At 38.7% G+C, this 17667-nt stretch overlaps 1 protein-coding gene across 1 annotated transcript in view; it reads left to right on the top strand.

The window, feature by feature from the left end:
• The window catches only part of LOC124718724 (ectopic P granules protein 5 homolog), a 367184-nt gene that overhangs the window by 257251 nt on the left and 92266 nt on the right, over nt 1-17667 (top strand). Inside the window, exon 33 of the mRNA XM_047244342.1 lies at nt 6801-6961. Within this exon, the coding sequence (XP_047100298.1) occupies nt 6801-6961 (161 nt within the window). The remainder of the gene's footprint in view (nt 1-6800; nt 6962-17667) is intronic.

Here is a 17667-nt window from a genome sequence, read left to right as displayed (position 1 = left end):
GCGTGTCAAAGTAGTGGGAACACCATGTGTCTGCACAGGCGAGCAGTGCAGTGACAAAATCGCGCACAGGGCGGGAGCACGTCTTGGTAGCAGCGAAAGGGTTAATGCGGCCGTGGTGGCTTTACTTCATGAACTGCGCGCTTGCCCCTAAACGTAAGCTTGCGAACTATGCTATACTATGACGCTGCTTCTATTGGCGCGTGCGTCGTATGCAACTGGCAACGCAGCAATCACCCGCGTCTGGGCGGGCATGCGCGAGCCGCCAAGATAAAAGAATTGAAATATAGCAGCAGCCGAACTAGAGAATTACTGTCCCATACGTAGGCTGCTGTTAAGGCCACAACACAGATGGCTGCATTTGGAACTGTGCTGTGACAGGGAGGCATGGACTGCTGACAAATGGCATTGCAATGCATTCATTGATGAAGTGCAGTTCTACACTACCCAGATTGCCAGCACCAGTGAGTATAGCAGTGACCTGGCAAGGAATCCCAGAGAGAGGTGTGTCATGGTGTGGGGTGGGGAGCCATCAGATATGACTTCAGGTCGTGACGTTGCGATTGAGGGAGCTTTCACAGCACATACTGGATTCTCAAGTATTAACTCTCATACGACAGTACTGTGTTGGTATTTTTCGACAGGTCAATGTTATCTGCGGATGACACGTGCCTGTGAAGTGTTTGCTTGATGTGGAGATACACCCATGGCCAGTAAGATCCCAAGATCAGTCCTCAATAGACACACACACAAAATTAATTTCTTAAAGCTATATATTTTCAGATTGTTTATAACATAACCTTAACCCTTCAAAATACTCTCCATTATGACAAATATACTTTTCCCATCTGTACTTCCAATGTTTGAGACATTTTTTGTAGTCATCTTTACAACTGGCCTACAGCTCCTAGTTTTTTTCTTGACTTCGTCAGTGTTGTCAAATCAGTCTCCTTTCATGTTCCTTTTCATGTGTGGAAATAAGAAAAAGTCACACGCCAGGCGAGTAAGGTGCGTGGCACAGAGCAACCGTGCCATTTTTAGCCAAAAACTGTCTATCAGAGATGGCTGTGTGTGCAGGTGCGTTGTCGTGATGGAAGAACCATTCTCCCATCTATCACAAATCTGGTCTTTTTTGACAAACACTGTTGTGCAATCTTCTTAAAACTTTGAAATAAAAGGTGACTGGTGGTCTGACCTGGGGGAACAAACTCTGAATGAACCATGCCCTTGGCATCAAAAAAGCAAATCAGCATTGTTGCAATATTTAATTTGACTTGACGACATTTTTTGGACCGAGTGATGATGACATCTTCCATTGGTTCGACTGTTGCTTTTTTTTTCTGTGTCATAACTATAGCACTCTGACTCGTCACCAGTAATGATTCTTTGACCGAAAATCTGGATCAGTTTCAGGCTGTTGTTTCAAAGGATGACATGTTCCAACTCGATGTTCCTTTTGATTGTCAGTCAGAGGCCGAGGAACAAACTTGGCAGCAACCCTTTTCATTCCCAAATCTTCCATTAAAATTTGCTGAACTGAGCTCACAAATAACCCACTGATCTCTGACATTTGTGCAGTTGTATGTGAATGGTCTGTGAGCATAAGCTCTCGAACTTTTTCAATATTTTCATCAATTTGGGCAGTCGATGGACATCTGGAATGAGGTTTGTCATTAATCGACATGTCGCCACTTTTAAATCGAGAAAACCTGTTTTCAACACTAAAACAGTTTCAGCAGCATTTTTACTGAGTAGAAAACAAAATTTCAAAGCTGCACATTGTTCATGTAAGAACAGAACAAGCCAGGTCGACAACACAGGTGGCACTGAAGTGGCAATGAGTTGCGCTTCACATTTCAGGTGACAGAAATGTGTACTACCCAAGCTCTGCCTACGGCTGTGGTCCAGCTTGCCTCAGGAGAGGATACAGTGGCCATGTGACACCCTTCTGAACAGAAACAGTGTGTTCATCCTGGGCAGAGAGGGTGTAACATCATATTGATATGTGGGCCTCATTCTGTTAAGGTATCTGTAAATTTGACTCAATTTTGTGATCACACACCAGACATCAACTTGACCCGTGAAGTCTCGTTTTCGTTTCTGCCACCCCCCCCCCCCCCTCCCCCCTCCCGTTGTGGGTGCATAGCTTTTTTTGTCTGTGTACATGCTCTGCAAACCAGTGAAGTACGTGACAGGTGGTATTTGGTATGATACTATATATTAGAGTTTCTTCAAGTTCCAGTTGTGTGTGTAGTGCAAGAAGAATGATTTCTTAAATACAGTAGCACTCCAATTATCTGGATGACTTGGGGCCAGATCCCATCCACATAATCAAATACTCAGATAATTGAATAAATGATGAAACCATGTCATTTCCTTACAAGAAAATACATTTGTGTATACATACTACCGTAATATCAATTTAATGACTACAAAAGAATGTTTTTTAGATTTTGTACAATACAAAATCATTTCTTGAACCTATTGATCGGAGTCAGTTGTTTCTCCATCCACAGTTCTTTTTGTGCAGCTGAGTCTCGCATCTGCTCGATGCTGAGGAGCTGCATACGGTCATACTCGAGCTGCTGCTCCACCCCTGACGAGAAACTCAAAACACCTCACCAGCTGGCAGTCCGTCACCTGGTTCAGCGACATTGTCATCCTCCTGGCCATCAGTTTTTTCTCTTACACTTAGAATGATTTCATAGTCACTGAGAATTTGGAATCCCGGGTCTGAAGAATCACAGGTAAGCCGCTCACCTGTACCTTCTGCAGTACAATTGGAACATCCAGGAACTTCCGAAAGGACCCTTTGTGTGTCCTCCAGTGATGTTTTTTCCTCTACTGCTTCTCTTTCTTCCTCTTATTTTTCATGCTTCTTCATTTTGTCTTTTTCTGTACCTCATCTCTGGTTGAAATGCCTTTCAGTTGGTTGAAACATGTTTCAATTTATTCCAAGCTCTTTTTAATGTGTTATCTTCACCATATTTCATGTTTTTGCCATCATGCATCATGTTAGAGCACTCTTTTAAATTCAGTTTTTGGTGATGAGCCACAATGGCTTCTTCATTTCCATCTTCTGTCAAAAGCTTCCTTAACACTTGTCTTCCATAATGCTACATAGTTTTGATAACTGCTTGGTCCATTAGCTATAGCAAACTCATTACATTTGGTGGCAGAAGAGTGTTTAGGAACAATCCAGCTTCTCTACCAAGAAGGCTTTCTATTAGGGGGTGGGTGCTTTGTGCAGAGTTAACATCACTTTCAACCCTTATTTTCCTATGGTTTTTGGTATTATTTTGCTTCTGGCATGAAAATTGAATCTTACCATTCATGAAACAAAATACCAGTCATCCAGGCCTGTGGTTGATTCGTGTAAAAGATGGGAATTTTTTTAACATTTTTGGAAGCCAGGATTTTTTTTATTTTCCTATCAACAGAAGGGATATTTTGTGGTTGCCTGTAGAATTAGTACAGTTCAGCGTGGCAGCACAATCTTTACCAAATTTATGGCAAGGAGTGCTTGTGTTCCTTTTACAAGGTAAAGTTGTTTCAGGCAAAGCCATTCAGATAAGGAGTGTCTCGTCTGTGTTGTAGAAAAATGCAGGTTATATGATTCTGCTTCACTTTTGAATTGTTCAGTAAAGTTTTCTGCTGCTTTTGGGTCTGCTGATAGTTCTTCACCACTTAAATCGAACTCATGAGTACCATGCCTTGCCTTGAAATTCTATAGCATCATTGCTCAGCTAAAAGCTTTGCTTTTCTGCAGACAGCTGACGCTGAAACAGGGTTTCCCAATTCTCACTGCTGCAAAAATCACTTTAATACCTCTTCAAGCTCTTTGTTTTCTGCTGTTTTCATCGTTTTTCTAGACAAACTGCCATCTTTAACCCCAAGAGTGGACACAGTGTTTAAAGTAGAGGACTTTTTTTATGTCTGAAATCGTTGCTGTTTCCATGCTATACAGCCCAGCTAACTGCGTCTAATTGTTCAAGGACTTCTTTTTGCCTGACAATGATACGGCTATGCGTTTTCTTCTAGAAGACATACGCTGCACACTAAATTAAAACACACCAACAAATAAAAAAAGACAGAATGTATAGTGCACAAAATCAGTGTACTACGGTCATGACACAGACTGGTGTAGGCCGCACAGAATGACTGGCACCACATACACAACAATGTGCATACTGCATTAATTATTAACTGGAATATATTGTCTTTTAATACATTAGCTGCAGATTGATTTTAGAGCGACAAAAATATATTATGTACAGTGTACTGTAATTACTATCAAACAGAACCAACAGTTTTAATAATAAAGTGCAAATTTCTTTTTACTCAAAGTGACCCGGATAATTGGTGGTTGAGATAGGTGGAGTTAGGGTAATTGGAATTCTACTGGACGTCTGTCGACACTGCAGATAGTCTTATCTTATTTTCACAGTCCATATGGGAAAACTTAATACTGGTTCTTGGAACCTAGTATGTTAGCTTTTGTGGGATAATTGGCATCTATGGTCACCATCTGTCAGTTCAAGTTTTTCAACATATCTGTGAGACTCCTGTTAGTTAAACAAGGTTGTGACTACACATGCCATCTATAAATCCTCCCAATCCCTGTTTGTGGTACAGCAACATTAGTGATATACTGTCACTAAGAGAAACAGATTGCAAACGACAACAGAAGCTTTACTTACACGTATTGCCTTTTTGAGGCATCTTCAGAATATCCACATGGGAAAAAATGAATAGAAACAGTTTAGAGGTATGGGCCTGTCTAGCAACAGAAGGTGACAATGAATAAATAAATTAATTAATTAAGACTGTGTGTATGTTAGTGAAAGTGTTGTCTGTGCATGATTTTGTGCACGAACTGACCTCTCGATTATGTTCCAAAAGTGATTGATGGGATATCTGTTGGATGATCTGGGTGGCCAAATCATTCATTTGAATTGTCTAGAATGTTCTTCAAACTAATCATGAACAATTATGGCCTGTTGACATGGGGCATTGTCATCCATGAAAATTCCATCATTGTTTGGGAACATGAAGTCCATGAATGGGCATAGATGGTCTCCCAGTAGCCGAACATAACCATTTCCAGTTAATGATCAGTTGTTTTGGACCAGAAGATCCAGCTCTTTCTATGTAAACACAACCCATGTCATTATGGGACCACCACCAGCTCCCCTAGTGCCGTGCTTACAACTTTGTCCATGGCTTCGTGGGGTCTGTGTCACACTCAAACCCTACTATCAGCTCTTACCAGCTGGAATCATGACTCATTTAACCAGACCACGGGCTGCCATAGCTCACTAAAGACACATTTTGCCATACTGTCCTAATGGCTACATTCGTTATATGTCCTACATTGATTGCTGTGATCATTTCATGCAATGTTGTGTATCTGTTAACACTGACAACTCTACACAAATGCCTCTGCTCTAAGTTCTTACGTAAAGGCTGTTGACCTCTGTTTTGTCTGTGGTGGGAGATACTGCCTGAAATTTTGTATTCACAACACACTCTTGACACTGTAGATCTCAGAATATTTAAGTCCATAATGATTTCCAAAATGGAATGTCCCAAGCATCTAGCTCCAACTGCCATTCTGCATTCAAAGTCTGTTAAGTCTGGTTGTGCAGCCATATTTTCATGTGGATCACCTGAGTACAAATTACAACCCTGCCAAAGCACTGCCCTCTTATACAATGTGTATGTGATACCACCACCACCTGTATATGTTCACATTGCAGTCCAATGACTTTTGTCACTTCAGTGTACTTTTACCATTTATTTTCAATCTGTGTTTCATTTCATTGGCTTTACTTACCATTACATCTTTCACTTTATTCATATTTATTGTGCTTGCAGACACTGAACTTTCATCTGCTGCATCGGCAGCTTTCTGTCACCAGTTTTACATATCGTGCACATATGTTGTTATGTATTCACAACTACTACACCCTTATCATCAAAAGAAAATCTTGAGTAAAAATTATTGTCTCCAGATAACTGAATAATAAAATAAACGAAAAGAATCTGTATTGCAATATTTATGTTTTGAGAGTATAAGTGTGGCCCTATGTCAGCATTACTGCATGCTTTGCCAAAGGTAAGAATTGTCAGCCTTTGTACAGCTCCACAATGAATTAGCTTTTCATTGCCAGATTTGGCCCACATTTAAAAAAATAATAATTTAAATTTTTTACTTTTCCATTCTGGGTGCATACAAAAATTTTGGCTATTAATGACCCGCATTCCCAAACTCCCTTCATTCTGTTTTTTTTTAATATAGTACTTAAAAAATTTTAAGCATCTTCTTCTGCTAGGTAGGACTATACCCCTAATCAGTTTCTATTTATTTTTTTCCCAGGCTGTAATTCTGAAGATACCTCAGAAAGGCAAAACTTGCAAATAAACCTTCTGCCATTATTTGCAACCTAGACTGTTTTTCTTGCTGCAGACATGTGCCATCCTTCGTTCAGTACATTCAGTGCCTCCTGTTAGTCCAGTCCAGTACAGGTACCACACACTTGAGCAATATTCTAAGATGGGACGCACAGGTGAGGAGGAAGCAGTCTTCTTCGTAGACTGGATGCATTTTCTCTTAAGTCTGACACCCTTACACAAGACTGATGATGTTATGTCGTCATATGGGAATGAATACTGGTATAGTTATTTTTCAAGTGCCATGACCAATTTTTAGCCCAAACCTTTCTCAATCTTAACTCGTGCTTCATCTAAAGCAGCTTTGCTAGTGAGGAGAGATTAAACACCAATTTCCCATTCTGTTTCAGGCTGCAGCAACATGCTGAGTTTTGTGTGGCAGTTCTACGTGAACAACTTTGCCCATGCAGCAGTGAAGGACTACATCCTGAATGTCCTGCACGGAGGTCTGCTCACATTGTCCTGGGACCGCTTCTGGCCAGGACTCAATGACCTAGAGCTGATGCTCAAGGTGAGTTCCACTCCACACTCTGTGACTGAGATTCCACCAGCATGCTGTTATTAGTCCTGTGTGCATTCCCCTTTGAACAACACTGGCAGCTTTAACAAGTACCACTTCTCAACTAATAATTGAGGACTATCTTTTAAGTTTGAAAAAAATTTGTTTGATACAAAGCATTTTGATAATATTATGAAAAGGATAGTTGCTACCTACCATATAGCAGAGATGTTGGGTTGTAGATAGGGACAACAGACTGTCAAACAAAGCTTTCGGCCAAACAGGTCTTCATGCGAATAGATAACATACATGTACACACACTTGTGCAAACATAACTTGCAAAGACCTGGTTGGCCGGAAGCTTTGTTTGACAATCTTTCGTTGTGCCTATCTCAGCATCTCTGCTACGTGATAAGTAACAACTATTCTTTTCATAATACTGTCATTATCCCCATCCTGGTTTTTCCATCGTTTGTACAAAACATTTTATTATTTCTAAAAATATTTATACACTTCCTCGTGTGTTCGAACCAATTTTGGAAACATTGTTGTGGTATTATGCAGCACCTTTTTGAGGTGATGAGAATCATGGTCTACACATTTTTTTTTCACATAGGGGAATGTAAAGAAGTCTTTAGACAATACATTGGGTAAATTCAGGCAGTGAGATTTTAGTTTAGTGAAACTGGAATCCATTGGGTACCAGTGGTGCAAAGTGACCATTGAACATTCAGATGTAAAGGAGGACAACAGTCAACTGCAGAAATCCATAATCTGTTGCTGATATCGATTTTGGCTATAACATAGTCATCATTGGGGCATTACCAGAAGTCATGTTTCCACAGATATGTCAGTGATAATTGATGCTAGTACTTACGTGGCTGGTTGTTGCCATGTAAATACTAACATCAGTTGCCACAAATTTATGCTCTGACATGTCTGTGCCTATATAACTTTTATGGTAATGCACTGATGATGAATAATGTTGTAGCCAAAATCTGTGTCTTTAGGTAATTAAAGATTTCTGTGACTAACTGCTGTTCTTCTTTACATTTATTCATGTAATGTTTTTCAGATATTATATACATTATACACAATTATATATATTATATAAAGTTGAATCACCTCCCAAACATCTGATGTTACTGTTAATATTGTCTGCAAGTATGCAGTTTGAACATTTTGTTGGTGTAGGACTTTTTATTTCATGAAAAGTTTATTTCAAATCTGTCAGAGTTGCATGCATATATTTGACGACTAGTTCTGAACTGACTGGCTCATTCTCAAGTCTGACCTATTCAGTCTGCACTGAAAGTGCCTGATCTTAATGACAACCATTTAATACTGACAATATGTGCACCGCACAGTGACAGTGGATTAATATCACAATACAGATAAATATCACAATTTACGTATGATCACTATACAAGACAGAATCAGTCAGTTTGATTAGGTAATAATATACATATTGTTGGAATTATGTAATACATTTATATCGGATATGAGAAAGTTCCAGAACATCGTTCTAGAATAAGTTATATTGAGTATGTTTGAGAAGTATCGATTGTGGTGACAGCTATGTTTGTGTATATATGCGTGAGTGATGAGGCGCAATAGATAGTCTTCGTGTGTCTTTTGTAAAGTGAACATATGTATATTTTAATAAAGTATTTTATAAGTAAAAGTGTGAACGTGATTCAAAACATGGTAGCAGAGCGTGGTTATTGAAAAGAAAAGTAGAAGTTAAATATTATATTGTGGCCGTCACGTGTTATTCAGAAAGTTCGACATGGCTGATATAACTATTCCTGTATTTGATGGCGAGGACTATGGGAACTGGAGGCAGCGGATAATCATGTACCTAAAAATGAAGAAATGCCATACAGTGACTACGAGGGCAAAAGTGAGCTCAGACAACGAAACGTGGGATGAAGAGGACTTGAAGGCTATCAACTATATTTATGGTGCAATCACAAATAAGCAACTAGAATTCGTGAGTGACAGAGAAAGTGCTTTCGAGATCATGAAGAAATTTGATAAATTATATTCGAAAGAGTCTACAGCTCTTCAAATATTATGCAGAAACAAGTTGGACAAATTGAGGTTAAGTGATTACAGTGATACGGGGACATTTTTCAGTGCATTTGAAAAAACTGTAAATGAGCTGAAATCTGCAGGTGCTAAAGTAACGGAAAAGGAGAAGTTAAATTATATGTTGCGAACGTTACCAGAGTCAATGAGCTATATTGGGGACTTAGTGGACGTCTTGAAGGAAGAGGACCAGACAGTTGAATACGTTAAAAGTAAGATTCAATTATTGAATGCAAAAACTGGAAATGAAGAGGTAAAATCAAATGCATTTCACACAGAAAGAAAATTGAATTCAAGAAATCAGGAGCAAGTATGTTATCGATGCGGCGAAGCAGGTCACTTCAAACGTGATTGTAACCAGGGAAGAACAAGTAACAGAGGCACATGGCATCGTGGAGTACATTTTCAAAGTAGCGACAGAGGTAATGGAAATATGCAGCGTGGAGGCTATAGCAATGTACAGTGTAGAAATTACGGCAACATGCAGTGTGGAGGTTATGGCAGCAGGCAACGTGGTCGAGGAGAGCAGCATGGTTTTAGCAGCGGTCGGCATCACAGCAAGCAAGGTTACCATCAGAGTGATCATGGTATGAGTAGTTTTATAACAGAGGTTAATTCTATGATAGGTCAAAATAGAACAGTAGAGTCAAGTAACAACAATCAAATTCAAATCAATTGGTTATTAGACAGTGGCTGTACTGATCATGTTATTAATAATGAGGAATATTTTTCTAAGAGTATAACTTTAAAACAACCTATAAATGTAAAAATTGCTGATGGAAAAATTTTGCAAGCTACTAAAGTTGGTAATGTAATTAGTAATTTTCCTGTCTATGATCAAATGGTTCCAATTAATATGCGAGATGTTTTCTTTGTAAAAGACATAGACAAAAACTTGATCAGTTATGCCAAAATTACAGATAATCACAAAATTGTATCGGTAGGGAATAATGCTAAAATTTTTGATAAAGCTAATGGATTGATTGCGATTGCATGGAAAGAGTGTCGGTTGTATAAAATGAGTAGTACTATTAATAAAGAAGAAGTTAATGTTAATGTTATGAGTAAAGACGACAACATGACAACAAAGGAAAAATGGCACCACATTTTGGGACATGTTAATTTCAATTATCTAAATACTTTATGTAAACATCAATTGTTAGATGGGGTTCCTTCAGAACTAGAATCAGAATTTATGAAATATAAAATCTGTATCGAAAACAAAATGCATAATGTTCCTTTTAAAAATAATAGAACCAAAGCAAAAGAAATCTTAGAAATTGTTCACACAGATCTAAATGGGCCTCACTCAACTACTGGAATGCATGGGGAAAGATATTTTCTTTCTTTCATTGATGATTACAGTAAGACAGCTCGTGTTTACACCATAAAATCTAAAGATCAAGTATACAATTGTTTTGTAGAGTATATTAATGAAGTTGAGAATCTCACTGGGAAAACTGTTAAAAAGATAAGATGTGACAATGGGAAGGAATATTTAAATGAAAATGTCTATGAATTTGTGAGACAAAAAGGAATTGTATTGAATGCTTGTCCACCTTATGTGCATGAGCTTAATGGTACTGCTGAAAGGTATAACAGATCCATCATGGACATGTCTCGGTGTCTGCTAGCCGAAGCGCGAGTAGACACGAGATTTTGGCCTGAAGTGGTTTGTGCAGCAGCGTACCTCAAAAACAGAACTTTAGCTAACACCATTGAAAAGGAAACTCCTTATGAGATATTACTGGGGAAAAGACCTAATGTTAATCATTTGAAGTTGTATGGGAGTAGAGTTTTTGTAAGAGTACCTGAGCAACTGAGGAAATCGAAATGGGATAGGAAAGCCGATTTGGGGGTTTTAATGGGTTATTGTGAAGTAGGCTACAGAGTGCTAATAAATAATAAGATAGTTGTTGCTCGACATGTGGACATTGTTGAAAGTGGTGTTAAATGTATTGGGCTTAAAGATTATGATTCAGTAAGTGCATATTCTAGTGATTCTGAACACGAAAGTATAGAAAATGAAAGTGAACTAATAGAAAAACAGAAGGAAATTGAGAAAAATGAAAAGCTTTCTGATAATCATGAACCAGAGAAAGTACTTGAGTTGAGGAGATCATCTAGAGAAAGAAAACCAAAAATATTAAATGATTATGTTTACAGCAATTTTATTTATGTAAACTTTTGCAGTGCAAATAGTCCGGAAAGCTTTGAGGAGGCGATTAACAGCGCCGAATCAAATTATTGGGAAAAAGCGATGAATAAGGAAATTGATTGTTTGAACAAAAACAAAACATGGGAATTAGTAGATAAACCAGTTGATAAAGAAGCCATTGATGTAAAGTGTGTTTTCACAAAGAAATCAGAAAGTGTTTACAAAGCAAGATTAGTTGTCAGGGGGTTTCAACAAAAAGAAGTCATTGAGGATATTTATTCTCCAGTAACCAATATGCAAACATTAAAGATTTTGTTGTCATACTGTTGTCAAGAAGGTTTGGTTATAGAACAAATGGACGTAGAGACTGCGTTTCTAAATTGTAAAGTTTTATCTGAAGTTTATGTAAAGCAGCCAAGAGGATATGATGATGGTACGGATAGAGTCTGTAAATTGTATAAAGCATTGTATGGTTTGCGAGAAAGCTCACGAGCTTGGTACAATTGTCTTGACGAGTTTTTAAGAAGTTTAGGTTTTAAAAGGAGTAAATATGATTATTGTCTTTATGTATTGCGAGATGGAGATGTCTTGATTTATTTGATTATTTTTGTCGACGATTTGCTCATTTGCTGTGTGAGAAAAGAAAAAATTGTTAAGATTAAGAACTTACTGTCAGGACGATTTAATATGAAAGATTTAGGTGAGGTAAAAAGATATCTTGGCATCGATATTAATTATGATTGTGAAACAAGAGTTATGAGTTTGAGTCAAGAAAAATATATTGATTCGTTAGCTGCGAAATATAAAATTGAAGATTCGATCTTGTACAAAACTCCAATGGAAGTAAACTTAAAGTTAGAACCAGCGTATGAAGATTGTAATGACGTTAGATATAGAAACTTGATAGGTGCACTCTTGTACGTAAGTTCGGGTACTAGACCAGATATTAGCTATAGTGTGAATTACTTGAGCAGATTCCAAAGTTGTTACAGAAGTACTCATTTTAAACATGCTTTGAGAATTTTGAAATATTTATATTTAACTAAAGATTTGAAATTAAAATATTGTAGGAATGAAAGTGCTGAGATATTAGATTGTTTTGTGGATTCAGATTGGGCAGATGATAGTGTGGATAGAAAGTCAACTTCTGGTTATGTAATTAGATTATTTGGTAATGTTGTATTTTGGAAGTCAAGAAAACAAGCGAGTGTTACAAAGGCTTCAACTTTCGCAGAATATGTAGCATTGTCTGAAGCTGTAAGCGAGGTGAAACTTGTACATGATATTTTAGACATTTTTAATGTTAAATTTGAAATACCTATTGTCATATATGAAGATAATTCAGGAGCATTAAATATAGCGAAGTTTGGTAATTTTACAAAGAATTCAAAATACATAGAAGTGCATTACCATTTTGTGAATGAGTATTATTTACAGGGACTCATTGATATTGTTAAAGTAGATTCACATGAAAATGTTGCAGATATATTCACAAAGTCGTTATGTAAAGAAAAATTCATTAAAATTAGGAATATGTTAAACATCGCGATATAAATGTAAGGAGGTGTGTTGGAATTATGTAATACATTTATATCGGATATGAGAAAGTTCCAGAACATCGTTCTAGAATAAGTTATATCGAGTATGTTTGAGAAGTATCGATTGTGGTGACAGCTATGTTTGTGTATATATGCGTGAGTGATGAGGCGCAATAGATAGTCTTCGTGTGTCTTTTGTAAAGTGTACATATGTATATTTTAATAAAGTATTTTATAAGTAAAAGTGTGAACGTGATTCAAAACACATATGCTCATTATACAAATCAGAATCAAACAGTGTGTTTCTGACTTGTACAGTGAGCATATGTATGCTGCGACATTTATCCACTATCACCGTATGTTACATGTATTGTCAATATTAGATGGTTGTCCTTAAGAGCAGACACATTCAGCGTACCCTCAGTAGACCAGGCTTGAGAATGAACCAGTTGATTCAAAACTAGTCACCACAATACATGTACTGCAAGTGTGACAGATTTGCAGTGAAGTCTTCTTTGTCTGCAAGGTCATTAATATGCAAGATGAACAGCAAGAGTCTCAACACACTTCCCTGCAGCATGCCTGTAATTACTTCTACTTCTATTCATTACTCTCCAGCTGAGATGATATGGAGCATCCTGCCTACCAAAATCCCCTGTCGAGTCACAAACTTTGGTCGATACTGTGTACTATCATGCTTTCCATAATAGGCACATGTATAGGCACATGTATGGGTCAAATGCTTTTTGAGAGTCAGTCCTGGGTTCGATTCCTAGCCAGGCCAGAGATTTTCTTCACTCAGGGACTGGGCATTTGTGTTCTAATAATTTCATCTCATTTTCAAATGACGTGCAAGTCACCGAAGTGGCATCATAATAGAAAGATTCATACCAGGTGTCCATTCGATCATTTCCATTTTCACTGCCTCACTGCATGGCTTTCCGGATGTCATACGAGGAAAGTGAGAGTTGGTTTTCCTATGGGTGATGTTTTTAGTATCCTAGCTGGTTGGCATGAAGGACGTAATTCTGAGTTAATTCCCTGTCTTTTGGCCTTTGTATGAAAGACCACACATTCAGGGATATAATACACTCCTGCTATGCATATAAGCAGATCCTCTTTCACACTGCCCAGGAATAACTGTATTTATGACTGTATTTTTGGTAGTGAACCATAATGCCTCTCTGTGCCATGGTTGCACTGTGGAAGGAGACACTTTGCTCAGTAATAATGATAAATCAGTGTGCTGTCAAAATGCCCATTTCTGTCATGATCTGGCTTCTCTCTCTCTCTCTCTCTCTCTCCCTCTCCCTCTCCCTCTCCCTCTCCCTCCCTCCCCCTCCCTCCCTCCCTCCCTCCCTCCCACCTCTTCCCCCCACCCACCCATGTTTGTGTCGGGGGTAGGGGGGGGGGGATGAGGGTGGCGACATGCACATGCTGTAATGCAACTGTGATGGTTTTTAGGTGTGGCATCATAGTTGCATTTCCTATGTGCAGTTTGTAAGCCTTTGATGTTACATATTAGCAGATTTATTTAGTAAATTTCTCTCAGATACCTTTCTTTATGCTTGCTGAGACGGCCCTGCTAGTCAGTTTCACTCAATCGTGTTTTACAGTAGCTTTCACTGGACTTCGTCTGCTTGTGCTTGGATGGATGCTGAGAGAGGGTGTTAATTGTCTTACAAGCTGCCTGAATGATGTAAACGAGTGAACTTTAAAACTTCTATATTCACACCTTCTCTTACAAAAGCAGTCTTGCATACCAAGTGGGCTGACAGATATTAAAATTTTTTTTGTTTTGTAATTGACGTTGCTTGGAAAATATCAAGACAAGAAGTATATCAACACTAGCCAGTTTGACATTCAGTTGCTATGGAATCCATCGTATCCACGATCTTTCTTTCTTTCTCCTTTGTCTTGTAAACACCTTCCAAGAATGCAAAGATACATGCAGCCATGCATAGCAGGTGGAAATGCTGACACACTATTCTGCCTTGTAGATATGATGGGTTAAAGATGTTCTCCCATCTGCACATATTGTAATAATATCTCCCACAGTGTAGTGTCCTGACATGTAATTACTACTAAATGTCACAGACATCCTGAGTTGTCACGGAAGCCTGGAAGTGGTACATATCATTTCATAAAAATGTCAGGCCCCATTTCAGTAGCTCCCTCCCTCCCCTTCCTCTGTTTTATGTGCTGTATGAGCAAGTCCAGAAATTAATAATACTGAAATGTTTAAAAATCAAAAAGGCAAAATATTTATGAAACCTTCACAAATTCACAGATATACATCTCTTTGGCCCATTCACAGATACACATCTCTTTGGCCCATTGTTTGAAGGCACACTCTATCTCATTGTCAGTAGAAAACTTTTTTCGCTCACAAACAACTTCAGAGAGGTGAAAAAAGGAATATCTGAAGATTCCAGATTATGACTGTGAGCTGGGTGGTCAGTGGCATCCCAATCAAATGATTCCAAAACTTGGTGTGTAGGATTGCCTGCTTGAAGACATGTATTGTCCCGCAACAAGCACACTCCCATTGTTAATAGCCCCCTTCCTTTGCAGTTTATTTTAGGATTTTGCATTACCATGCAGAATTAATTGTTTCTCCCAGATGCAAAAATTTAGTGAGGAGAATGCCTTTATGGTCTTGGAAGACTGAGGCCATGAGTATTTGGGCCGAAATAATCGTTTTAGAATTTTTCTGCCTACTGTGAGAAGGGATTGATTGTCTTTTAATCACAGGGGTGTAGTGGGCCACACACATTTTTTTGCCAGTCACAGTAGAGTCACAAAATTGTTTACCGTCCATTTTGAGCACTCACAAAACTCCAATGAACATGGGATTCTGTTTACTTTGTGTGCTATGTTGGTAACCCCCCCCCCCCCCCCCCCCTGCCAATGTTGTCTCACAATGTTCCAAAACCAACTGCTTCATTAATGAGTCCACGCAGAAGATATCTTGAGATTTCTGGAAGCATTACATCATCTCATCCAAAGTCTATCTATAGTCATCACAAATTGTTTCTCCTATGTTGTTCACCATGTCAACAGTGACAGCTGAGGGACATCCATTCATTTGTTCATCATGAGTGTTTGTTCTGGTGGCTTGCAACTCTAGACACCACTTGAACACATTAGTGTGAGTCATCAAAGCATCATCATAAACAGTTTTGATTTTGTTAAATATCTGGATCAGCATAATTCCTCTTTCAAGAAGCAACTGTATTATGCTCCTCACCTTGCAGCTGGCAGGACTTGGATTGGAGACATTCATTTCAACACCTGACTGAGACAAACAAGTGTTTGTTTTGCTGCCAACACCTTGTCCTTGAATGCAGTGCTGCCTGTTTTGCTGAAAACAAATTTCTTTGAGAATTAGAGGTTCAGTACTCATTCTTTCTGGACATTTCTCGTATGCCAGAAAAAATATATTCTAACAATTTGATCATTAACACAGTCAACACTGCTATCTCTGCTTCTCGACTGTGTAGGTGGGCTGGTGATTTTCTAGAAACTTTAAGAACTAATTACACAATAGTGAAGCAGCTTAGAGGCACACATCTAGCATCATTTTAAACCTTATACTTTATAGATTAGGATATAAGTTTGCATCAGTACTAGTCTATTAGTGTTCCCAAAAACATGAGAGAACTGCCACCCTGACTAAAGTTTTACTCTTGCTCACAAAGATTTCAGGTAGTGATAAAAACAAAATAATAACCTCTCAAGTGCACGTGCATTTAATATTTTATGACAAAAAATGATTACATGTAATTTTGCTTCCAAATAGTAGCCTTAAAAAACACTGTGGTATACAAAGTCCAACATTACAGTCTTTGTACCATCATATGCTTTCTTTCCGTATCTGCTTGCTGGACTCTTACTTTCCTTTGTTAAAGTAAAGTTTACAGTAGCACATGATGTTTACTTTGTTGACAGTGTGTAGTCCATTTCCTGGAAAACAACCAAAATTTCTATCTAGGTTAATCATTGATGTTGGTTCCACAACTGAGTGTCTGCTCCTGTAGCTACTAAGTTCATGATTTGCTTGGTGACATACTTGCAGAAAGTAGAACAGTTCACAGTAGGCATTAAGAAAACAGGTAACAACAGTAAAGATGGTTGCACAGTCTACAGAAGTCTTCTTCATGATATAATCAGTTCTGCAAGTTAGTGTCCAGCGTTGCTATGTGTGGCACACTGGTAAATGGACTCCTGCTGCATCTAGTGAACAAAATATATACTTCTACTACTAATACTACTACTACTACTGCCATCCTACAGCCGGCAGTCATATAGCTTGCGGGAAAGTGCTTTCCAGAGGATGGGAAAGGTGTGCCAGTACGGGATACAGGCACTGTCCACACAGCTGATAAATGCGCACATGTATGGCAGTCGGGCACATGCTGAAAAAAAGGAAAGCACTCTGTCTTCAGGCCACAAGTGGCCCATCGGGACCATCCGACCGCCCTGTCATCCTCAGTTGAGGATGTGGATGGGAGGGGCATGTGGTCAGCACACCGCTCTCCTGGTCGTTATGATGGCTTTCTTTGACCAGAGCCGCTACTATTCGGTCGAGTAGCTCCTCAATTGGCATCACAAGGCTAAGTGCACCCCGAAAAACTGCAACAGTGCATGGCGGCTGGATGGTCACCCATCCAAGTGCCGGCCACGCCTGACACCGCTTAACTTCGGTGATCTCACAGGAACCGGTGTATGCCATTGCTGGGCACCTGCTGAACATGTTAATATTAAGCTTGAGCACTTTTTAGCAACTTACACAGTTATTATAGTGCATAGTTTCCAGAGTAGCACATTAATTTTTATTATAATGTGGAATACTTATCTCGGCTAGGAGATGAATTTTAGTCCTGGGACCTTTGTGCATATACGCAGACACAAATTATGTTTCTGCTTCA

This window comes from Schistocerca piceifrons, chromosome 10, assembly GCF_021461385.2.
Source record: "Schistocerca piceifrons isolate TAMUIC-IGC-003096 chromosome 10, iqSchPice1.1, whole genome shotgun sequence".
Taxonomy (NCBI): Eukaryota; Metazoa; Arthropoda; class Insecta; order Orthoptera; family Acrididae; genus Schistocerca; species Schistocerca piceifrons.
This window is presented reverse-complemented; position numbering and strand designations above follow the sequence as displayed.